Below are 23,941 nucleotides of genomic sequence, written 5' to 3'. Positions count from 1 at the left end.
GATCCTTTCTGAGGTAAAAACCCTAAAACACACCTGTTTTCTTCTCTTTCTTAGTGTTTTTACCTCATTTTAGCCCCCAAAAATGGCTCTGGCCCCCAAAAACCCTCTGAAAAAAAGGCACAGCATGAGCAGAAGTGGCTGAGTTAAGAGACACTTCAGGCCTCATCCATTTGGAGGTAAAAACCCTGAACCACACCAGTTTTCTTCTCTTTCTCAATGTTTTTACCACGTTTTAACTCCACTCTGAGATAAAAACCCTACAACACATCAGTTTTCTTCTGTCTCAGTGTCTTTATCACGTTTGAACCCCAAGGAATGGCTCTGCCATCCGAAACCCCTCAGAAAAAAAGGCACAGCACGAGCAGAAGTGGCTCAGTTAAGAGAAACTTCAGGCCTCATCCATTCTTAAAACACACCCATTTTCTTATCTTTCTTAATGTTTTTACCACGTTTGAACCCCAAGGAATGGCTCTCCCACCCAAAATCCCTCAGATAAAAAGGCACAGAACGAGCAGAAGTGGCTGAGTTAAGAGACACTTCAGGCCTCATCCATTTGGAGGTAAAAACCCTAAACCACACCAGTTTTCTTATCTTTCTTAATGTTTTTACCACGTTTGAACCCCAAGGAATGGCTCTGCCATCCGAAACCCCTCAGAAAAAAAGGCACAGCATGAGCAGAAGTGGGCTGAGTTAAGAGAAACTTCAGACCTAACCCATTCTGAGGTAAAAACCTTAAAACACACCCATTTTCTTATCTTTCTTAATGTTTTTACCACGTTTGAACCCCAAGGAATGGCTCTCCCACCCAAAATCCCTCAGATAAAAAGGCACAGAACGAGCAGAAGTGGCTCGGTTCAAAGACACTTCAGGCCTAACCCATTCTGAGGTAAAACCCCTAAAACGCACCCGTTTTCTTCTCTTTTGCAATGTTTTTACGCTTTAACTCCACTCTGAGGTAAAAACCCTACAACACACCTGTTTTCTTTCTCTTTCTTAGTGTTTTTACCTCATTTTAGCCCCCAAAAATGGCTCTGGCCCCCAAAATCCCTCAGATAAAAAGGCACAGAACGAGCAGAAGTGGCTGAGTTAAGAGACACTTCAGGCCTCATCCATTTGGAGGTAAAAACCCTAAACCACACCAGTTTTCTTATCTTTCTTAATGTTTTTACCACGTTTGAACCCCAAGGAATGGCTCTGCCATCCGAAACCCCTCAGAAAAAAAGGCACAGCATGAGCAGAAGTGGGCTGAGTTAAGAGAAACTTCAGACCTAACCCATTCTGAGGTAAAAACCTTAAAACACACCCATTTTCTTATCTTTCTTAATGTTTTTACCACGTTTGAACCCCAAGGAATGGCTCTCCCACCCAAAATCCCTCAGATAAAAAGGCACAGAACGAGCAGAAGTGGCTCGGTTCAAAGACACTTCAGGCCTAACCCATTCTGAGGTAAAACCCCTAAAACGCACCCGTTTTCTTCTCTTTTGCAATGTTTTTACGTTTTAACTCCACTCTGAGGTAAAAACCCTACAACGCACCTGTTTTCTTTCTCTTTCTTAGTGTTTTTACCTCATTTTAGCCCCCAAAAATGGCTCTGGCCCCCAAAAACCCTCTGAAAAAAAGGCACAGCATGAGCAGAAGTGGCTCAGTTAAGAGAAACTTCAGGCCTAACCCATTCTGAGGTAAAAACCTTAAAACACACCCATTTTCTTACCTTTCTTAATGTTTTTACCGCGTTTGAACCCCAAGGAATGGCTCTCCCACCTAAAATCCCCCAGATAAAAAGGCACAGCATGAGCAGAAGTGGCTGAGTTAAGAGAACCTTCAGGCCTAACCCGTTCGGAGGTAAAAACCCTGAACCACACCAGTTTTCTTCTCTTTCTCAATGTTTTTACCACGTTTTAACTCCACTCTGAGGCAAAAACCCTACAACACACCTGTTTTCTTCTCTGGCTCAGTGTTTTTACCATGTTTGAACCCCAAGGAATGGCTCTGCCATCCGAAACCCCTCAGAAAAAAAGGCACAGCACGAGCAGAAGTGGCTCAGTTAAGAGACACTTCAGGCCTAATCTGAGCAGGGCTGTTTGCATGGACTAATTAACCGCCTGGCTGTAACGAGGAGCAGGGAATGGCGGCGGCTGGAGAGGGAAGGGTGGTTTGGTTTATTTTTATTTCCCTCACAGCTTCGATCAAGGACCTCTGGGCAAGGTCTGGAGGGATCCTGCCACTCCTGACAACCGGGACGGAGCCGTGCTCTGCTCCTGCCATGCTGGGCTGATAAATGCGTAATTATCCCAAAAGCCATAATCACTGCCTGCTCTCAGAGACATCCAAGCAGGTCCTGAAAGGTCTGTCTTAGCTCAGGAAGCAAAAAAAAAAAAGAGAAAAGGACATTGAACAGAAAAACCCTGACAAGACCTTCTAACACTGCTGGGTTTTTCGAGCCTGCGGTGTTTTCTGAGCTCCCATCCATCAAGTTCACGGCAACAGCAATTCAGAGGACTTTTTTTTTTTTTTTCAGCAACAAATTATTAGCCAGCTGTAACAGCAAACACCAGGATGAATTAACATATGCTGGAGTGAATTATTTCCAACAAGGAAAATGCACGGCTGGAACAGGAGCTGAGTTGCAACCTCTTTTTTTTACCCACTCCCATGAAAAATAAACGTTTAGAGGGGGGAAAAAAAAGCCAAAACAAGGCTAATTTAGGCAAGGCAGTGCTTATCTCCTCCTCCCTTATGTGAGCTCTCTGCCTTTCCCAAACCTGTCGCAGTGAGCAGAGCCAAATTACAGTTTGGAAATTATGGCTTCACGTTTCCCCCAGCAGAGAAGCAGCAACACGAGGTCCCAGATTCCTCACACTGAAATTTAGGGAGACCTGAGTCTGGAATTGGACTCCCCAAAGTTTTTAGTGCTCGTGGTGTCTTCAGGATTTGGCAGTTCTCACTGGACATTTTTCCCAAGAATGTTTTTGGTCACTCTCAGCCCAACCATGGCCTGCACCAAGAAATTATTTGGATTTAATTTGGATTTAATTCCCATTTCACCAGATAGCCCCAGTCCTTGTTGTGTCAGAGAAAAACCAACATTTATCCTTCTTTTCTCTTCTCTGTGCCACTCAGGACTTCATAAATCTCTATTATATCTCTCTCAAATATCTTTTCCCTGCTTCCACAACATCATTTTCCTCCTCCCTGATTTTTAAAAGGAAGAACTGAGCAAGGTTCAAGCTGTGAACGAGGAGGCTCCACAGCACCATTTCCCAGTTTTCTCTCTATTCCCATCACCGCAATTCCTCACACCGAGTTGGTTTTATAACTAATACCAAGCACCAGGGCTGTGTTTCTCACAGTTATCAACCAAAACTTTAAAATCTTATTATTGAGTGGCATCAGCCAACTTGGAGATCGTTGTGAAAAACAGGAAAAACCTTTTTATAAGCAATGCTTTATATATCAACACTAATTTTCTCCTGCCCTTTTGCAACAGGTCAAAACAACCTATTCCAGCACAGATTCCTCTGGGACACCACTAATGACCTCCCTCTTTTGTTAATTGATCACTTAATCCATCTCTTAATATCTTTCAATAATTTCTGCATGCAAAGCTTCCACTCTGATTCCCACAATCCGCTGAAGGGTTTTTAGAGATCCAGGCAAAGTTAGAGAGCTCTGTCAAATGCTTCAGAGAAAGCTACAGCCTGAATGTGTTGTTGAAAGCATTTCTCGTAGCCAGAGGGCAGGAATTCATCTGCCACACGATGGGAACGAGTTCTGTGCAAACAAGAACCTCTCTGTACTCAATCTATGTAAAGAGGGAGGTGCTTTGGGGTTTCAGCAGCTGAAGAAAATGAATTCTTGTCCTAATAAATACAACTGAGGCCCAACACATCAGCAAAACACATTTTGCAATATGTCTGGGAGAGGAAAAGACACAAAGTGCTTGTAAAATGTCCCATATTCAATTTATCACGTGAGGAGGGCTCACGCTTCCCTTCAGCACGAGCCAGAGAGTTTAAATCTCAGATTAATATCTGAATGTCACTAAAAAAACCCCAACAATTCATCTTATGTATGGGAAATCCAACACACCACTGATCATCCCAGCTCAGGTTTCCTGCAGCCACGACAAAGAGATCATGGATGAAACCATGGGATGGTTTCAAGCAGCCATCCCAAAGCTCCTGTCCCTGCTCCCAAGGACAGACTTCCCATCTCCTCCAATTCCCACTAAAATGGCACCCAAAGAAAAGAAGCCATGGAAGTCATCCTGAAAGATGTGACAAAGCTACAAAAAGGGAAGGAATGGTTCAGAGGAGCAGAAGGTTGAGAGCCCTGTGAAGCTCTGGGCTTGCTACAGACGAGGGTGAGGCTTCCTGTGCCAACCTGTCCAGAGTGACAGAATCAGGAATTTATTGAGCTTGGAAAAGCCCTTTAAGCCCAACCATTCCCCCAAGCCCAGCACCCACCTCTGTCCCAAGCACTTCTAAACTAATTTGTTTTTTAAAGTAACAACAAGCCCTGCCAGGCTACCAAACCCACGCTGAACTGGGAAAAATCCCATTTGTCAGGGATAATAACCCCAGCCAGGATGATTTTCCAAACCATTTTGTGGCTCGTGGCGCAGAGGGAAAGCTTGGAACAAAGCGACACTCAGCACAAAGGGAGAAAATTGGAGACGCTTGGAGCCCTGGTGTTTCAGAAAGAACCAAATGCATTTCTCAGGAACGATTTGGGAACTTCACAGAATCACACAACCACAGAGCGGTTTGGGTTGGAAGGGACCTTAAAGATCATCTTGTCCCCACCCTCTGCCATGGGCAGGGACACCTCCCGCTATCCCAGGTTGCTCCAAGCCCCTTCCAACCTGGCCAGAAACACTTTTAGGGATGAGGCAGCCACAGCTTCTCTGGGTAAACTGTGCCAGGGCCTCCCTGCTGTGAGAGAAGAGCACTCCAAGGAGTAATTTCTGCGCAGAAATCCAGGATAAACACTCACAAGTGTCTCTTTGCACCGAGCATCAGCCTGTGCTCCTGTCAGGGAGAGAAAAGCAGGAGGCTGGGGCAGCATTTAGTCAACATTTCGTTTTGCTCTCCCTTTTGCTCAGCTTTGCCAGCTCCTCACTGAGCAATCCAAACCCTCAAAAGCAGCAGCTCCCAGCCCCACTTCAGTCCCTTCGGTGGATTCCAGCAGGATCTCCTTCAACCCTTCCTTCAATTCCACCTCTGCCAGGCAATCGATACCAGCTATTCCCAGAGGTTTTCCTCTCGTCCCCTTCTCCCTTTATCCAAGCAGGTAACACATCCCAGGAACAGCAATCCCCGTCCCCACAGTGACACCGGAGCCCTGGCAGCCTGCACAGCCGGGGAAACAAAAGCCTGGTGGAAAACTTCCACCAGGAGATGCCCAAGATTCGTCCTTGATTCCTCACAGCTTTGCTGTGCAATTACTTCAGGAAGAACTTGAAAGAAAAACCATTCTGCTGCCCGTTGCCAAATCAATACAATCAACCATTAGGTCATAATTATAAAGACAGTTTCGCAGGGAATTGTCAATACAGAGTTGCAGGCGTGGGCTAACAAAGGATGCAGGGAGAGGGAAAAAAAAACCCCTTACACCTAAAATTATGGAAGAAACGACACGACAGCCTCTTTCATTAAACCCACCCTGAAATGCGAGTTTTTCTTGCTGCGCTGGGTGAGACTGACACGGACTTGCAAAGAACGCAGCTCCAATTTCAGCTCTGATATTGACTCACTGAGGCCCAAGGAAAGTCACATATTCCTATGAACAACCACTTCTCAGCTGTTCCTGAGGAAAATAACCAAACCCCATGAAAGTGTTGCTGCATAAAGAAAGTGTCCAGCCCAGCCCTTTGATTTTCAGCTTCTTTTTCCACCTCTTAAATGGGATGGAGCCCGTCCCCGTCTGACTCCGACGGAGAAAACATTTAGCTCGAGGAAGGAAAACAGCTTGATTGCTGCTTTGAGGAAACAAAGAAATTGTATCCATAAAATTATAAAGAGAGCTAATAAAAAGCAGCCATCAGCCAAAACTGCCAGTGGAGAGCTGCGCTTTACTCGTTTTGATCTCCTGCCAAAGCAAGTCCCTCACCTATAAAGCTGCGATAGGATCGCGCTCAAAAAAGGGCTGTGAAAATCCTCGTTTTCCCCATAAAAACACTCCTGGGCTTGCTGCAGCAGCTCCAGGAACTCCTGGTGCCTCTTCCCCAACTCCTTTTGCTCCCTCCTGTAGCTCCAAGGTGCCCACGGCTCCTCCTCCATGGCACAGGGTTGGGATGAGATGAGCCTTGAGGCCCTGGCCAACCCGATTTTATGATTTTATTCAACTTTTAATGGCGGTTGAGTCATTGTTTGGAAAACGATTTCAGCTTTTCGCTGCTACAGTCGCCTAAAAACTGCATCATCCTCAGGCACAGATATCCCTCACAGCTCTGGGGAGGATGTGCTGTCCCAAGCAGCAGCTTCCTGGGATGGGGGGAGGTCAAATGTTTCCTGCCACGGCTAAAAGCCCCTCAAATGGCAGAATCTGGATTTTAGTGAGACAAATACAGAGAGGAGACAGCCAAAGGGGAGTGACCACCTGTGTGTCTTGCCGGAGGTGGGGAAAAGCAGAGACTGTGGGTGTTGGCCTCCCCTCCCAAGGAACAAGTGACAGGATGAGAGGGAACGGTTTAGATGGAATATCAGGGATCATTTCATCCCTAGAAGGGCTGGAAAGCACTGGAACAGGCTGCCCAGTGCAGTGGTGGAGTCACCATCCCTGGAAGTGCTCAAAAACGTGGATGTGGCACTTGGGGATGTGGTTTAGTGGTGCTGGTTGATGGTTGGACTCGATGACCTTAAAGGTCCTTTCTAAATTTAATTACCCCGTGATTCCGTGATCTGGAAAAGAGAACGGAACCAAACCCCAGCACCGCAAGACCCAGGAGCATCTTCCATAAAGCAAGGACTGGCACGAGCTCACAGAGTCAGAAATGGGAGGTGGAGGTGGAAACTCCTCCTGTCCCGGCCCTCAAGGGAGCCAAGGCTCGTGGGGTGGGATCCAGCTCCTGGATGCAAACACCCACACAGAGCTGGGCTCTCATTTCCGCAGCAGTCAGAGCCCAGAGAGCCACAGCCCCAGTAGGAGCTGGATCCCTCCCCGCTGATTTCACCGCCCGCAGGGGCACATCAGGCACCCAGGAACATCAGAGCCGAGCTCTGAACCCACCAGCTGAACCCACACCTCACCCCAGAGCTGCCAGGGAAAAGGGGGAGGTTATTTTTGCCCAAGGAACAAAGGTCCTTCCCACTAACGTTAGAGTTTTCAGAGCAGCACACAAACTGTCTCCGGAGACGAAGCAGGCAAAGGTCGTGCAGAGAGAGTTAAAAAACGAGGTCATTGCACAACCCAAGGCCCAGACAGAGGGAGAGCAAATCCAGGCTGCACAAACACCCCCAAAGATCTGCATTTCCAGTTCTGAGCATCCGACTTCCCGAACTTGTGAGCCGTGAGCGGCTCCCGGAGCGCCCCTGCTGCCACACGTATTTCAAACCAAACAGCCCCTGCTCCGCCTGGCACAGCGCTCCCCAAAGCCGCAGCAAAACCCCTCCTCGCCACCCTCCTGTAAAAGGACCAAGATTAAACCTGCCTTTTGCTGTTGTTCCACGCCTATTGCACCCACCATGTCACTAGAAAATGAGTTTTCTTTCAAATTAATTTAGCGCTGTTGAAAGGCGGCGGCTCTGGGTTTACAGCATCAATGAGGCGAGCAGAGCACAGCTGAGGGAACCATAAACCACATCTCCCTATTTCACCAGCTCATTTTCATCTGGGCCGCAAAGCAATCTCTGCTGAAAGCAGGCGGAAAAGGGGAGCGTGGGTCCCCTGTCAGCGCTGCAGGGCATGGGATGATCGGTTTGGATCGCTTGCATCCTCCTGCAGCTCAAAGCAATGGGTAATATTTGAGTTTCTGCCTGCTTGGAAAATCGGGATACAACAGCAACTGCTGCTGCAATCCGCAGGATGGTGTCAATGACAAAGGGATTAACCCAGGAATCTTATTCATACACACCGCCCTGCTCTCTCTTTTGGATCACCACCACAATTGGAATTAAAACTGTATCATCCTCAGGCCAGGTTCAAATTCATACAGGTGGCCAAGCCCTGAATAAAGCTCCATCTCCAGCCGCCGATCCCAGCTGGGCACTCGGATCCCATCCCAGCATTAACATTTTAGTGCAGGTCACCGGAGAACTTGTTGTGCTTTGCCAAATTACAGAGGCACAGCAGTGGAGCAGCAAAAATGAGCAAAGTATTCCCTTTGGCAGGTGTTCAGCAGTAATTTGCTGAAAATGTACAGGAAAAAGCAGGGAAATTCATTATTTAGCTCTGACAATGTCATGACCGCCAAGGCCGCCGCTCTTTCCACCAGCACGGGATAAAAGGTGGATTTACAAATATTGCTAATTTTGGTGTGGCTCCAATTCCTGAATAAACCACCTCAGAATGCTTGGAGGAAGACAGGTTTGATTCCAGCCTTGGGAAACCCGAAATCACCCAGTATCACCGATGGAAAGGCGTGGGTTTGGCTTCCTCACACGTTTCATCCCAAACCTGAGTGTTTCACAGGCAGGGGAAACAGCAATAGGGCAGATAACGGGATCAGCAATCCCATTCCAGGGCTGCAGGAGGAAAGGAGATGGACGAGATTAGGATGGGATGGAATGCCTTCCGCTCAGAGATCTTCCAAATGACATCAACTCCAGCAGTTAAAAGTTGGAAAATGCAGCAGGAAATGAGCAGTGCCAAAGTAACGGGATGGCAACAAAGGCCGGACAGCTTTGGGGTGAAATTCCTTAAATTCTGCATTTAGGGATGAACACTCAGTGCCAAACAGGCTTTAATGAAAAATATAAAATGGTTTGGGTGAGAAGGGACCTTAAAGCTCATCCCATTCCAACCCTGACACCTCCCACTATCCCACCTTGCTCCAAGCCCCGTCCAGCCTGGCCTTGGACACTTCCAGGGATGAGGAGACCACAACATCTCTGGGCAACCTGTGCCAGTGCCTCATTACAGATGAGTCCCATCCAAAGCTGGAAACAAAGAAAATCTGCCTGTTTTTCCCGAACATTAGGAGCTCCAAATCTGTGGGCACAAAAGGAAATCCAGGCAGATTCTCTGTTGTGAATGATCTGGCACTAAAGCAGCAGCCACTTATCTCCTGCCTGGCCCACCCGGATGTCCGGAGGGATTTGACAGACAAGCTCTGACGGATCCAGCCACGGCAATTTCCAAAGCTGCTGCCTCCTGCTATTCCCTTCCTCCTGCCAGGAGCAGGCACAGGAGGGGACACGGAGCCGGTGAGTCCCCACATCCCCCTGCTGCCCAAATTGCCGCTGGAATTGGAGCTGGAATTGGAGCTTAACCCGGCAATTTGGGCTGGAACCGGAGGAAAATTCAAGAGCCTCCCTGTCACTGCACCCACTCATTACGGCAGGGCGAGGGGTGGGATCCGACTGTCAAACCCCGGCAATTTGCAACAGGACAATTTCCCACTCCCCCCAAGCAGAGAAGGAGCTTCTCAAATAAAGCTCTCCTTCCCAAATTCCATGAATTCGCCCCGGGGTGAGCTGTGGCAGCCGGAGGGGGGGTGAGTGGAGCTGCCTGCTCTGGAAGGGGTAACCTCGAGCAGAGAGTCAAGGTAGATAAAAGGAGAACAGCAACCTCTTCAACGGCCCCAGCATGAATCACTGCGGAGAGTGAGTCAAAGCCTGGCTTGTTTTTGCTGGAGTCACAATTAGCACTCGGAAAGCTCAATTAAGAGACATTAGCGAAACGAGCGCCGTATGCCAGTGGAGCCCCGGAATTGTAGGACGGCATCTTCCCTGCCTGGAGGAACCACGGAAATGGGTTTGCTCTGAGCTCTTGCCTGGAGGATTTCTCACGGTGGGGTCTGCGGAATACGGGCACAGGCACGACGTGCCCGCTTGTTACCCCACAGAACTTCACAGTGCCCTAAAGGCCAAGCAAAAAGGCTCAATTTTGGTTGAAGTACAGCACCAGCAAGCCCAGAGTTCACTGCAGGAAGCTCTGTCTTCCAGCAACCTCCTAAAGTCTTACTTGGGAAATTTAGAACAGACTTCAACTTGATAAAGCTGGGTTTGGGTTAGGATTAGGGTTATCTTTTAAGAGCAGGTCTGTTCCTCCCTATTGAAAAGCAAATTCAGGTGTGGCTGAGTTGTGAACCTTCACAACCACAGAATTCCAGACTGGTTTGGGTGGGAAGGGACCTTAAAGTCCATCCAGTGCCAACCCCAACACCTTCCACTATCCCAGGTTGCTCCAACCTGGCCTTGGACACTTCCAGGGATCCAGGAGCAGCCCCAGCTTCTCTGGGAATTCTGTGCCAGGGCTTCACCGCCCTCACAGCCAAGAATTCATTCCCAATATCCCACCTAACTCCACCCTCTGCCTCCAGCTACCACGATTTCTTGGAACAACTGCAGCTTCTATCGGAAGAATTGCTGGTATCTGAAATTAACGTGGGAATTTGAGAAAAGAATCACGGAATGGTCGGGGTTGGAAGAGGCCTCTGGAGACCACCCAGCCCCGAGCAGGCTCACCAGAGCAGGCCGCACAGGATCACATCCAGGTGGGATTGGAGAAGGAGACTCCACAACCTCTCTGTTCCATCATCCTCAAAGAAGTTTTCCCTTTCATATACAACGACCTTCCCACAAACCCCATCCTCTGATAATCACACAAAGCACATTTGTCACAGCTTGCTCTGATCTGACCTGTTTCAGGAGAGATTTCCAGCTGGGATTCAAAAGGCATCGGGAGCTCCACATCCCAAACCAAGCACTGCAGGAACCGCCAGGGCTCGGGGTTTGTTTTTCCTCCCTCAATGGATTAAGAGGTGCCAAGCTGGGCCCTAAGCTCTGATTATGTACAGAGCTCAGGAGTAGCTGGATCTATCCTCTTCCCAAAAAAATCAATCTGGCTTTTGGGATACCCAAAGGAAACTTCCCACCAGGATAATGTCTGGGGCAGCAGGAGGCACTGCTGCCCCTCTGGCAGCTCCAGGGAGGTCACAGCTAATGCGGGAACACAAAAGGACTCCTGGCACAGGCAATCGATGGCAAATCCAAGGAAAAGGCGGAGTCGGGAGCTGCGATTGCTCCTCAGAGTTCTGGGATTCTGTGAGTTTAAAAGGAGCTTTTTAAGGGACTGATGAGGGGAGGGGAAGCTGCCCCGGTTTCGGATCAGGGAATGGCGATGTCTGCTCTGCACCTGGATGTTGCCACGTGAATTTCAGGTACAGGAGAGACCTGAACTGCAGAACGTGAGGTCCCAGCAGTGTTACCTCCTTCCTTTGCCAAGGCAGCCTTACCAGACATCGGGCAACCCCATCGCACTGCTAAAAAAACAACTTGAAAATCATTTCCATGCCTTTTAAAATGCGGAAATCATAGACATCATGGAATGGTTTGGGTGGGAAGGGATCTTAAAAGATGATCCAATTCCAACTACCTGCAGGCACCTTTCACTAGACCAGGCTGCTCCAACCTTGGACACTTCCAGGGATCCAGGGGCAGCCACAGCTTCTCTGGGCACCCTGTGCCAGGGCCTCACCCCCCCTCAAAGCCAGGAATTCCTTCCCAATATCCCATCCATCCCTGCCCTCTGGCAGTGGGAAGCCATTCCCTGTGTCCTGTCCCTCCATCCCTTGTCCCAAGTCCCTCTCCAGCTCTCCTGGAGCCCCTTTAGGCACTGGAAGGGGCTCTGGGCTCTCCCTGGATCCTTCCCTTCCCCAGGTGACCACCCCCAGCTCTCCGAGCCCGGCTCAGGAACAGAAGCCAGAGCTGCTGCTGCAGTCCCAGGAGCTGCAGGGGTGCAGAGCCCTTCCTGATTTTCCTGCTTTTCCCAAAGCAGGCGAGCTCTCCTCGGGCCTCCTTCCCTCATTAGAAGTCAGCTCCCGGCTCCGGTGACTCACGGTGGCAGCTAAATAAACCCAACACCTCTCATGACTCACGGGTCAGGTGAGAGGAGCAGCAATTCTCATTTGCATGTGCATTTTACACCTTCTCGGAGGCTGATTGTCCTCAGGAAAGAGCAAAAGCAGCCGCAATCAAGTCAACACTTGGGGCTTGATGGGAGCAGCTCCCGGGGAAAGAGATGAGTTTCTCCTGTGGGAGAAAAATCCATCCCAGCGATGCTTTAGCAATTGCAAAGTTCCTAATAATTGCAAACCTGCTGCTAGAGAAGGGAAGCTTATCACCAAATCCACAACCCGGCTTGATAAGCACCCAGAAGGGCCCAGAAATTCCTAAGTGGTGCTCTCAGGGAGAAAAATTAGAACTTCTCAGTCTTCTCTTTGCACACCCTCTGCAAAACAAAGATCCCCTCTGGCTCTGCAATTCTTCACGCACTCCTCGGCCAAGCTATTTCTCAAGCAAACCGAAGCACCTCGAGCAAAGAGCTCTGTCTGAACAGCCTAAAAAAGCATTTATTACCCCAAAAGGGAGGCGCTGCAGAAATATTAAAAACAACAGCGCTTTCGCAGGGAATTCATTTCCTTCCTCCGCTCACAACAGAGTCGCTACGAGAGTCTCCAAATTGCCCCGTTTATCTTGGCAAAAATCACACTTTTGGTCGATGAGTTCACGCATTTATCTGCAACTCAGAGAATCAGCTGAAATCCATGGGGTAATTTCTTTATCCAGGCTCGCAGTGCCCGTCCCTGGTGAGGAACGGGATCGACCTCCACGGGCAGGCTCTGGTCGTGCTGTTCTGCCTGGAACTGCACAGAATCACATCCTTTTTATCAGATTAGCTGGGGCCAGAAGCCTCAGTGGGCTGATCGAGATGAAGCATTACAAGAAGAAAATTGAAAATTACGTCAGGAGGAGGACGCCAGATTGATGATCCCTCAGCACTGCTCAGCTCAGGCCAGCACTGGACACAGAGCAGAGCACGAGTCTGGGACAAAGACAAGAAATTACTGGATAAAAGAGGGAAAACTGGGGCTTGGAGCAAGCTGGGATAGTGGAAGGTGTCCCTGCCTGTGGCAGGGGGATGGAATGGGATGAGTTTCAAGGTCCCTCCCAACTCCTTAATGTTCTATGATTCTGTGACAATCCTGCTGGGGCTGGGAGCAAGCTGGGATAGTGGAAGGTGTCCCTGCCTGTGGCAGGGGGTGGGATGGGATGAGCTTTAAGGTCCTTTCCAACCCAAACCACCTTGGGATTCTGTGATTCTCTCCTGGCTCAAGGTCCTTTTCCACATGAAGGAACCTCTGTACAAAACCTGAAGTTAAAGAATGATTTGCCCAAGAAATAAGGCTCCCAGAATCCCATTCAGAGTCAGCTGAGAGAGGCAGAGCCCAGTATAAAACAAGGAAAACGCTCTCAGAATTCCTCACTCCTCACGGCCTCTGCTGATGGAAGCGGTGAAGGAGATGAATCCTCACTACAAAGAGAAATTAAATTCAACCTTGACTGTCTGTTTCAAGTGTCACTGACCATCTCAACCAATGCTGCCGTGACGACCAAGCTCCAGAAGCACAAAAACTAAAAGCTCTGATTCATCTCCAACCCCATTTTCTCGCCTCTTGAATATTTAGGAAATGCAACTCGAGTAACTCCCACAGAACTCCATTTACCAAGCACTTATAATGTGAGTTTTACATTAAAAATATCAACCTTTATTTATGTGCTGAAGAACCCACACGTTGTCAGGGCAGGTTTTTGTCACACTGCTCGATCCGTGTTGCTCTGACTCCACGGAGTCACTTTGGGTTTAAAATTGCTCGGTCACACGGGCTGTGGCAGAAATAGTTTCCTTATTATCTGCAGAGCAAAGGCCAGGCTACTTGGAAAATTATTTTAGGCCCAATAAAATTAGCTAAGACACCTGCAGCAGGGAAAAAAAATATGGACTACCCACATCCTGAATCACAGCAGTAATTTGAATGGACAACCTAGAACCACCATCCTCCTCCCCTGAGGAGCTGTGTCCTTCAGAAACTCTTTGCTCAACTTGTTTGCTATTTTATCTTGATAAAATCCACTGGGAAAGAGCAGCAGAGCACTTTTTGTTTGGTCTTTGAGTGACAAGAGGGGGGGAAAAAAAAAAAAGCTAAGAAAACCAGCAGAAGTGTTTGGTGCCCTCCAGAGGAAAACCAAATTAAGTTGCAGCTTTCAGATACAAAGGACTGGTCCTAAAAATCGCTTCTCCTGGAGAAGACAGCTCTAAAATCACTCCTCTTGGAGATGATAATGTCACAAATAAAAATCCACAACGACAAGGCAGCAAAGTGAAACCATCACAGGGATGCTTGCCTCATTTAACAACTCCCAAAACATCAAACTTCCTCTTTTGTCCGAAAAGCACTGAAAATTCAGCATTTCCTGCCCCAAGCACGTGTGCATCAATCAGCCCGTGCTTTCCGAGCTGTAAAACGAGCAGAGCAGCTCCTGTCACACCGAACTGCTGCAGGGGGAGCTGCATTTGGGGCTGGAAGGGGCCGGGAGCGCTGACGCTCTCCGGGCTGAGTCATTCCTTACGGGAGCTGACGTCCGGCCGCCCTCCCAGGCTGGAGCAGCTCCCCTGCCCAGCTGCAGGGAATCAATCCCGTGGCAATGGGATTTGTCACAACTCCAGACCAAGGTGATGAGGCGTGACAGGGCCAGGGCTGGCTGGAATGCCAAGAAATGGGGAAAACTTTGGCCTTTCCTGCCATTTCCAGTTCGCCGTTCCCTGCCTGCTGCTGCCGCCCCTCTGCGCTGCTGAGTTGGGCTGTAAACATCCTGTGCCTCAAAATGTATTTAGATAAACACTCCCTTTTAAACAAAAAAAAAAAAAAAATCTAATTCTCTTCAGTGTTTTCAAAGAATAAACGATTTAAACCTTAAAGAATTCCATGAGGGAGAATCCAGGCTCTCACCTGACGGCCTCTGCCACGTTGTTGGAAGTGTGGCCCGACAGGGCATCGTGCAGGTTCCTGATGAAATAATCTCTGTAATCTTCAGGCAGAGCCATGAATGTTCCACCCATCACGATAAACTCCACTTTATCCACGCTGTGGCCCAGCTGCTTCAGCTGGAAAATTAAAAATATCACGGGGAAAAAAAATGATCAGTCGGGGATTTCTCCAATTGCAATCCCTGATTTTCTTACTGCTGCATTTCCTTCTTTTGTTGTTTCATGAATGAGAAATCTTTAATATTTCTGTGCAGGTTTTTTATAACCTCCTCCCCCTGCAAAAAAAAACCCCTCCAAAGTCATTTTTTTACTGTAAGAACACAGCCCAGAGTAGAGGATTTTCCTGAAGAATCAGAATTATTTAAGTTACTGGTTACTGAAACCACCTAAATTCGGCCAAAAGGCAAAAAAATTCCTTGCATCTCCTTCAATCCATGTAGAACAAACTCTCCTTAAAAACTCGTGAGAGAAAACACTGAATTCATGGAGAATTTTCCAATGGATTTGGAGATAAACAGGAAACTAATCAAAGCAGAACAGGATCGAGAAACTTTTCACATGTAACTCTGCAAGAAACCCCCAAATAGAATAACTTTGGTAGGAAAGGCACTGTTTGAGTATTAAATTCTCCATGGAATCACCAAGAACTAGGAATTCCAGAGAAGCTCAGCTCCATTTTGTTGGAATTATTATTAACCATCACCTATTGCACACAAGAGATCTCAGGAGAGGTTCAAATCCCACCATTTATTTCATGGAAATGAGAGCTGGACAATTAAAATGTATACATTTAAATTTTTTTTTTTTTGGTTTTTTTTTTTTGCAGCCCACCAGTCCAGAAATTAAAGCAATCCTCATTTTTTTTTTTGCATCCAATCCCAAGGAAATTCCCTGTAAAAATGTACCTGCTCCACTCTGTGCCTTGTCTGGAGATAGGGATCGTACCGAGCCCGGATGGCCCTCATGGATGTTGGCTGCAAAACACAGAAAGATTCATTTTAGAAACTTCTTTTCCCCAAAGAACAGCAAAAAAGAACAAAAGAACTTTCAGCATTGAAATTAATGCTGAAAACTTCAAATCCCGACTGCCCCAAAGCCTTCAAACCCACCAATAAAGACTCTGCACAGTTGTAAATATCAACTTGGCTCCTTAAATCCTTAAACACGTTTTTGTCCTGAGATGGCAACAGGACCTACAAGGAACACCAAAATTATTCAAGGAACACCAAAATTATTCAATTTTTAGTGCTCCCCAGCAGGTAAAAAATCTCTGCAGTGAGTCACAGCAGCGTTACAAAAATCACAAAGTGCTTCTCAGAGCACTTTTGGTTTTGGTCCTGCTCATTTCAGAACCTTTTCACTTGCACAAATCACCCAGGCAGCATCCTCTAGACTCAGTTTAAGCCTCAAATATTCTCTAAACTAAACTTATTCCTTCAGTTGAAATCCCTAAAAGCTCTTTTTCTTCTATCACCAGCTGATGGAAGCCTATTAATAATATTTCAAGAAGATTTTCAGGCACCTTTTGTATCCTGGATTCACTTGGTATTTCCCATTTTTCCTGTTTCCTTAATGGGACAAATTTTAAATCACAGAGGCAAAAAGAGACAAAGTTCCTGTTTAAAAGATGCTGCATTAATGTTCACCAAATGAATCCAGTTGGATTTCACCTCATTTTCCTGCTTTACATCCTTCCCACAGCTCTGAGGTTTTTGGTTAAAAGCAGCCACAATAATTCAGTCACAAACTGCTGCTAAACTTTCTCCAGACAGCAGGGAGAGAAAAACTGGGAGGTACAAAAATTTCGGGAGAAATCACTGCAGATAAAAGGGAATGAATGCAATTTCAGAGGCATTAACAGCTTAAAAACGGGATTTTTTCCCCCAAAATTTATGTATTTTAATCCTGTAGGAACCTCCCCACATCCTATTCCAGCGTTTGAAGACCCTTCTTACACGAGGGCACAACTTTTTACATTTTAACTCATCATTATTTACTCTGATCAAGAATTTCCCTCCTGGGCTTTGAGCTGCTTTACAACCTTTAGAAGTTTCTGAAGATTGGTTTTGGTTTTGCTCTTGGACACGAGTGAGTTGTAGGGATAAAGCCCAGCCTAACCCAAAGCCGGGCTTATGGAATGCTGGAATTCCCCAAAAGAGGGCATCAGTACCTCATATCCAGTGTAGGACTGGGTGGAATATTCGAAGTCAGAGTCAGGGCCCCCTGGGCAGTACCTGCAGGGCAAAAAAACCAGAGAAAACAGGAATTAAACTCTCACAATTCCAACTGTTTCTGTGATTCCATGAAATCCAGGAATGCTGGGAGGAGCTGAGCCTGCCTGTGTTTGCAAACAATGAAGGTCCAGTGCAAAACAGGAATTTTAATTGATTGTAGTGAGAAAGGGATTGGTCAAAACCACTTCAGACCTGTCAAATTCCTACATCCACCTAAAGCAACTTTCTGGAAGCAAAATATTGAAAACATTCCTGGGATATGGCATTATTTGAGGGAGCAGCTGTAGAGTTTTGGAGCAACAGTTACCCACAGATTAACTGATTTTGAAAAATAACTTTACAGTTTGAGTATTTTCCACGATTCCCTCAAGAGCATCACTTTATTCCATGCAGAACATGATTTCTCTTTGGCGTGGAAAGATGTCAAACAGGGATCTCCTCCTGTGCCAGCACCTGCTTTTCCAGAAATTTCGGGAATTTCAGTATTTGGATGGTGAGAAAGCTCATCTGCATTGGCTCCCCGAGCTTAGGGATGTGTTATTTCATCAACAAAACATTCCAGGTGCTCAGAGATGAATTCAGACAGGAGGGTGGGCAACTCCTTCTCCTTCAGCTCCAGCAGGAAAGGTGAGGGAGCATCCAGGGAATTTTCCTTATGGATCAGCTCCCAGGACAACACCACCTCCACCAAACCAGCCCCATTAGCTTCGCAGGATAATTGATTTGTTTCCTCACTGCCAGCTCACCCCGAGTCATCTGTCATCATTATACAATTAATTAGCAAATCACCGTGCCCACATTCATTTGCTGGCAAAGAGCTGAGCAGCTGAAGCCATTTCAGACACAAAATCACCTGGAACAGCTCAAACAGAGGAGCTGAAACAAACCCAGAGTGAAATTCAGGGATGTGTTGGGAATGACAGGGAATGTTTGGAAAGAAATGATGGGAAAAGCGCAGCCAAGAGGAGATTTCAGGTGCTCCGAGTCAAACTGAGGAAGAGACTTCGAGGTTAAGCCAAGCTTGTGGTTTTTGATTCAAATAAAACCATTTTTGGCTGTTCCAGGAGGTTTTGGCAGCTGGAGGCCTCCCTTCCATCTGTGCTCTGTCATTCCAGAGCCACTGGAATGGCACAGCAAGGAATTTTCTGCAGGCAACACCTGCTCCTCCTCAGGAGGGGCTCAGCTCAGCCACCTTCAGAATTCCCAGATCCTGCTGCTTTCCTGCAGGATCTGGAATCTCCCACCTGCTCCTCTGCCCAGGGATGCAACAGCCCAAATCAGGGACACAAACCCCACCTGATCGTTAACAAATTGGTAATAAATTAATAACCATGAAGGTGGGAATCTCCTGTGGAATGGAGGGTCTGGGTCATGAAAGGAGAAGATTTTCTCCTTGAGGAAAAGGTGAAAAAAAAGTGGATTTTGGGGTGATGTGTGAGGTATCAACAACCTGGCAGCTGTGCAGAATGGGAGCCTGGCCCCAAAACGCTGCTCCTGCAACACTGGATTTATCCAGGAATGCTGGGAAAATGCCCTTTTGGGTCATGGAATCACAGCAAGGCTGAAAAAGGCATCCAAGAGCATCCAGCCCAACCATTCCCAGCCCTGAGCTGTGTCCCCAAGTGCCACTTCCACAGGGATTTTCAATCCCTCTGGGGATGGGGGCTCCACCACTGCCCTGGGCAGCTGTGCCAGGGCTGGACAGCCCTTTCCAGGCAGGAACTGTTCCCAATATCCAACATGAACTTCTCCTGGTGCTGCTTGAGGCTGTTCCCTCTCATCCTGTCCCTGTTCCCTGGGAGCAGATCCCACATGGCTCCTCCCAGGGAATTCCAGAGAGGAAAATTCCCTCTGGAGCCTCCTTTTCTCCAGGCTGAGCCCCTTTCCCAGCTCCCTCAGCCTCTCCTGGTGCTGCAGCCCCTTCCCAGGACACGCTCCAGCCCCTCCTGGAGGATAGAAGTGTCCCCAGGCCTGGAGTTGTCCCAGCAGGGCACATCTGGGCCGGCCATACTCACACACAGATGTTGCCCGTGAAGTTGATGTGGGGACACCGGTGGGGTTTGCACATCACAGCCACCACAGCGATCTGCAGGGAGCGAAGTGAGGAGAGAAATCACAGTCCTTGCCTCTGAAGTGACGAAAATAAAGAGCTTCTTGCAGGGCTGGGGCTGCTGGGGCATCTGTGGGATTGTTTTAGGATGCTCCGTGCTTGGGCTGCCACCCAAAACAGCTGTGGGTTAACCCTCGAAGGGGAGAACAAAAGCAGCAAGAAACAGGAACCTGTATGATTTAGTATTTCCACATGTGTGGAAATTTGGGTCTAATAGGGAGAATGAGGTGTTTTACCCTGAACTGGATTAACTGCTCTGCTGAAAAACCCACAGTGACACGGACACACTTCCCCTTTTTCCTCAGAGAATCCCAGGATGGTTTGGGTTGGAAGGACCGTAAACCCCATCCCGTTCCAACCCCGACACCTTCCACTACCCCACTTTGCTCCAAGCCCTGTCCAGCCTTTCCTTGGACACTTCCAAGGATGCAGCAGCCACAGGGAAACCTCCAAGGAAGGAACCTTCCCCCAAATCCTTTCAAAGCCACACCCCTGCGGGCATAAGGGCACGGAAAAGGCAACCTGGAACGTGCCGACGCCACCAGGCATTCCCCATCCCGGTTTTGGGCAGGAATCCGACCCAGTTTGGGGCTGGGAGCAGGGAGGATGGCGGGGGAAGGAGGGATGGTGGCTGTGCTCACCCCACTGGCCGTCCTGATGGGCTTGGCCTTGAGCTTTGGGAGCAGAACCTTCCGGAACTGGGGCGGGACAGCCGCGATGATGTCGACGAGCCGGGGCTGCGCTGGCAGCCCGTACTTGGCTGAGGTTTTGGTCTTCAGCCTGCAAGCAGAAATACCCCAAAGGACCAAAATAAGGGCTCATTTCCAGCAGTTCCACGGAGATCCTGGTAGGTTCTGGCAGTTTTGCTCTGCAGACAGAGTATTAAGCAGCAAACAGCTGCACTGTGCATTAAGGGACCAAAAACAAACTCATACCCGCCAGCCATTTTTAGTTCTTTTTATTTTCTGCACCTTTTCCTCCCAAATATGGCTTCATCCTAACTTTGTGCAGGCTGCCAAGGCTCTGGCTTGTCCTTTTCCAGGGGTTTGACTCATGTGTTGAAACCTTACACAGCCAGCCTGTAGCTGAGCTCATCTCCAAGGCAATTCCTGGCAGGTATTTCCAACAAAAAGTTTAGGATGAAGCGGAAAAAGTGAGGCAAATTCAGGTTTTATTACCCCACATAAATAAAGGAGCAAGAAGTTTCTGTAAACAACAACTTCATGTGTTGTTCAAGCCTAAAAAAATCTGATCGAATATTATTCCTGCGTTAACATTTCCTTTTCCTGGTGGATTTGGGACTACTGAAGGATGGCAGTGAGAGTTTCTTGGAGTTTTTCAGCAATCCCACCCATTTTGGGACTCAGTAGCAAATCAGCCCAGAATTCCCTGATTTTATGATCAGAAAATGGGAGAGAAATGGTGTGAAAATGAAAGCTGGGTGTCACAGAAAGCACAGGATGTGCCCATCCCTGATGGATCAGCTCCAGAGGCACTCACTTGTTGAGATCCACATCCTTCCCTTGCTCGTGAGCCTCGAGGAGCTGCTTTATGATGTCAGCAATGGTCATCACCATCAGCTCGGCCTGGCTGAGCTCCCCTGGAACGGGAACAGAGCAAAAACAGCGAGGAGTCAGAGATTTTCCCACCTGGGACAACCCAGGGGCACCTGCCCTCGATTCCTGTCACAGAACTGTGGAATGGTTTGGGTGGGAAGGGAATTTAAAGCTCGTCTCAATCCAAACCTGACACCTCCCACTGTCCCAGGCTGCTCCAAACCCTGCCCAACCCGGCCTTGGACACTGCCAGGGATCCAGGGGCAGCCACAGCTTCTCCGGGAATTCCATCCCAGGGCCTCCCCAGCCTCCCACAGAACGTGGCAGGAACGTTTCCTGTCGCCAACAACCTGCGTTCCCTAAAATCACAGAACCATGGAATGTTCTGGCTTGGAAGGGACCCGCCAGGATCATCCAGCCCAGCTCCTGGCCCTGCACAGACACCCCGAAATTCCCACCCCGTGCATCCCTGAGAGCGTTGTCCAAACGCTCCTGGAGCTCTGGCAGCCTTGGGAATGTCACCATTCCCTGGGGAGCTGCTCCAGGTCCTGACCACCCTCTGGGGGAAGAACATTTTCCTAAAATCCAACCCAAACCTCCCTGGCACAGCTTCCTCAACTATTCCCATCTGTTCTCTCTCTCTCTCTCTCTCTGCAGGGTTGGTCAGGCTGCTGCACCTTCTCTGCTGCCCAATATCCCGTTCCCAGTTTTTGTCCCACTCTGATTTAAGGGAAAAGCCCACTTAACACCGGGACTCCCCATTCTGCCCCCGGCAGTCAGGACAAGGCAAACTCCTGAGCACCACCGGGGTGCCCAGGGCTCCGCCTTCCCGGCAAAAACAGTGGGGAAAGCACCCCAAAGCCTCAGGAAGGTCGGGGCTGCCTCTTCAGCCCCTCCAAAACAACAGAAAGGGGCAAGGCCGACCTCGCGTTCCCACCGCACGCACACAGAGAATCAAGGAACGATTTAGGTTGGAAAAGTGCTCCAAAACCATCGAGTCCAACCATTCCCAGCACTGCCAAGGCCACCACTGACCCGTGTCCCCAAGTGCCACATCCACACGGCTTTTCAATCCCTCCAGGGACGGGGACTCCAGCACTGCCCTGGGCAGCTGTGCCAGGGCTGGACAGCCCTTTAAGTGAAGAAATTCCTCTTAATATCCAACCTAAACCTCCCCTGGCACTATTGGGGGCCGTTCCCTCTCCTCCTGTCCCGGTTCCCCGGGAGCAGAGCCCGACCCCCCCCCAGCCGCCCCCTCCTGTCAGGGAAGCTGTGCAGAGCCAGGAGATCCCCCCTGAGCCTCCTTTTCTCCAGGCTGAGCCCCCTCCAGCTGCCTCAGCTGCTCCTCCCCCAGCTCCATCCCCTCCCCGGACACGCTCCAGCCCCTCAGGGCTCTCTTTTACCTTTCCCATTTTTCCTTTTCTGCTTCATCCCGGCGGATCCCGCGGCCTATCCCACAGCTCTGCCGTAAAGCGACACCGCCCCGCGCCGTCGCGAAAGCGCCGTAAAGCGCCGGGTGGGCGGCACGACGGGCGAGGGGGGTGCAGTTCCGCCATCAACCACCGGGGGCAGCGCGGCCGCACCGGGAGGGGGCGCCGGGGACCCCCCGGGTTTGGGGGGTTCTGGGGGTCCCCCCGGGGTTTTGGGGAGGGGGTTTGGGGTCCCCGGGTCCCCCTGCCCATGGCGTGCCCGGTGTGCAGTGTCCTCCGTTGAGATGCTCGGTTGGATGGTGTTTGTCGAGGCCGCGGTGTCAGGTGAATCCAGGGTCAGCTGGATCAAGGAATCGGTCAAGGAATCGATCAATGAATCGATCAAGGAGTCATGGAATTAGGGAATCAAGGAATCAGGGGAATCACGGAATCACTAAACTGCAGCGTCAGAGGGTCACAGAGTCTCAGAACTGTAGCACGATGGAATCGTGGAATCACGGGATCGTGGAATCTCAAGAGTCACGGAGCCACAGAGTCAGAGCCACGAAATGATGGAATCACGGAGTCACAGAATCCCAGAACTGTAGAATGATGGAATCACGGAGTCACAGTGTCAGAGAGTCACAGAGTCTCAGAACCACGGAGTGACGGAATCACAGAGTCTCAGAATCCGTCACAGAATCCCAGAGTGATGGAATCACAGAGTCTCAGAATTCGTCACAGAATCACAGAGTCATGGAACCCCCAAATTAAAAAATTATGGAATCACAGAGTTACGGAATTCCAGACTCACAAACCCGTGGAATGACAGAATTGCAGACCCACAGACTCACAGAACTAGAGAATCAGAGAATCAAGAGAATCACAGCATCATGGAATCACCGACTCACGAAATCACGAAGCACAGACTCCCACAACCACAGAATCTCGGACTCACAGACCCCCAGAATCCCAGATTTACAGATTCTCAGAATCCCAGGATGGGTCGGGCTGGAAGGGACCACAGTGGGTCACTGGCAGAGCCATCCCAGAGCCCAGGGCACAGCTCTGGAATATCCCAGGGAGGAGACTCCTCACCCTCTCTGGTCTCTGGTGCTCGATCACTGCTCAGAGGGATTCCTGTGGAATTCCTGGCATCAGTTCCTGCCCGTTCCTCTGGTGCCATTGCTGGTCCCTGGAGCAGAGCCTGGGCCCTGCTCTGAGCCTCCCTGCACACAGGGACACCCAGGGATGGGGTCTCTTCCCAAGGCTGAGCAGCCCCAGCTCCCTCAGCCTTTCCTGGGCATGGAGAGCTCCAGGTCCTTCCCCATCTTCGCTGCCGGGCCTGCTCCAGGAGCTCCCTGCTGTCCTGACACAGCACTCCCGGGGTATAAGAACATCCTTATGGCTGTTCTTACAGGACAATTTCGGATTGATATTCCCAGTAGTGGGATCATCCTATTTCCCCGTTAGAATCCAGTTTTTCCCTGGGGTTTTCTTCCCCCTTCCCCCTTGCGCTGCGATCCCCCCCTGAGGAATCCCCACACGGGCCCGAGGACGCTGCGCCGCCTCAGCGCTAGATGGTAGCAAAACATCGGCTTCAGCAGGGAAAAACGGGCTGGGTTTTCCTGACAAAAGGCG

At 49.2% G+C, this 23,941-nt stretch overlaps 1 protein-coding gene across 3 annotated transcripts in view; it reads right to left on the bottom strand.

Annotated features, from left to right (window-relative positions):
* The window catches only part of ELP3 (elongator acetyltransferase complex subunit 3), a 74,027-nt gene extending 51,637 nt beyond the window's left edge, over positions 1-22,390 (bottom strand). For all 3 annotated transcript variants that reach the window (XM_017730864.1, XM_008631046.2, XM_017730865.1), the window contains exons 1-7: positions 22,295-22,390; positions 20,836-20,935; positions 19,977-20,115; positions 19,241-19,311; positions 17,162-17,225; positions 15,897-15,965; positions 14,954-15,108 (exon numbers count right to left, since the gene is read on the bottom strand). In XM_017730864.1, coding sequence (XP_017586353.1) covers positions 14,954-15,108; positions 15,897-15,965; positions 17,162-17,225; positions 19,241-19,311; positions 19,977-20,115; positions 20,836-20,935; positions 22,295-22,322 — 626 coding nt within the window. In that variant the 5' untranslated portion in view covers positions 22,323-22,390. The remainder of the gene's footprint in view (positions 1-14,953; positions 15,109-15,896; positions 15,966-17,161; positions 17,226-19,240; positions 19,312-19,976; positions 20,116-20,835; positions 20,936-22,294) is intronic.
* Positions 22,391-23,941: the final 1,551 nt, after the last annotated feature.

This window comes from Corvus brachyrhynchos, unplaced genomic scaffold (assembly GCF_000691975.1).
Source record: "Corvus brachyrhynchos isolate BGI_N302 unplaced genomic scaffold, ASM69197v1 scaffold203, whole genome shotgun sequence".
NCBI classification, from domain to species: Eukaryota; Metazoa; Chordata; class Aves; order Passeriformes; family Corvidae; genus Corvus; species Corvus brachyrhynchos.
Note: the sequence above shows the minus strand (reverse complement) of the source record. Positions and strands in the feature narration are given on the sequence as shown.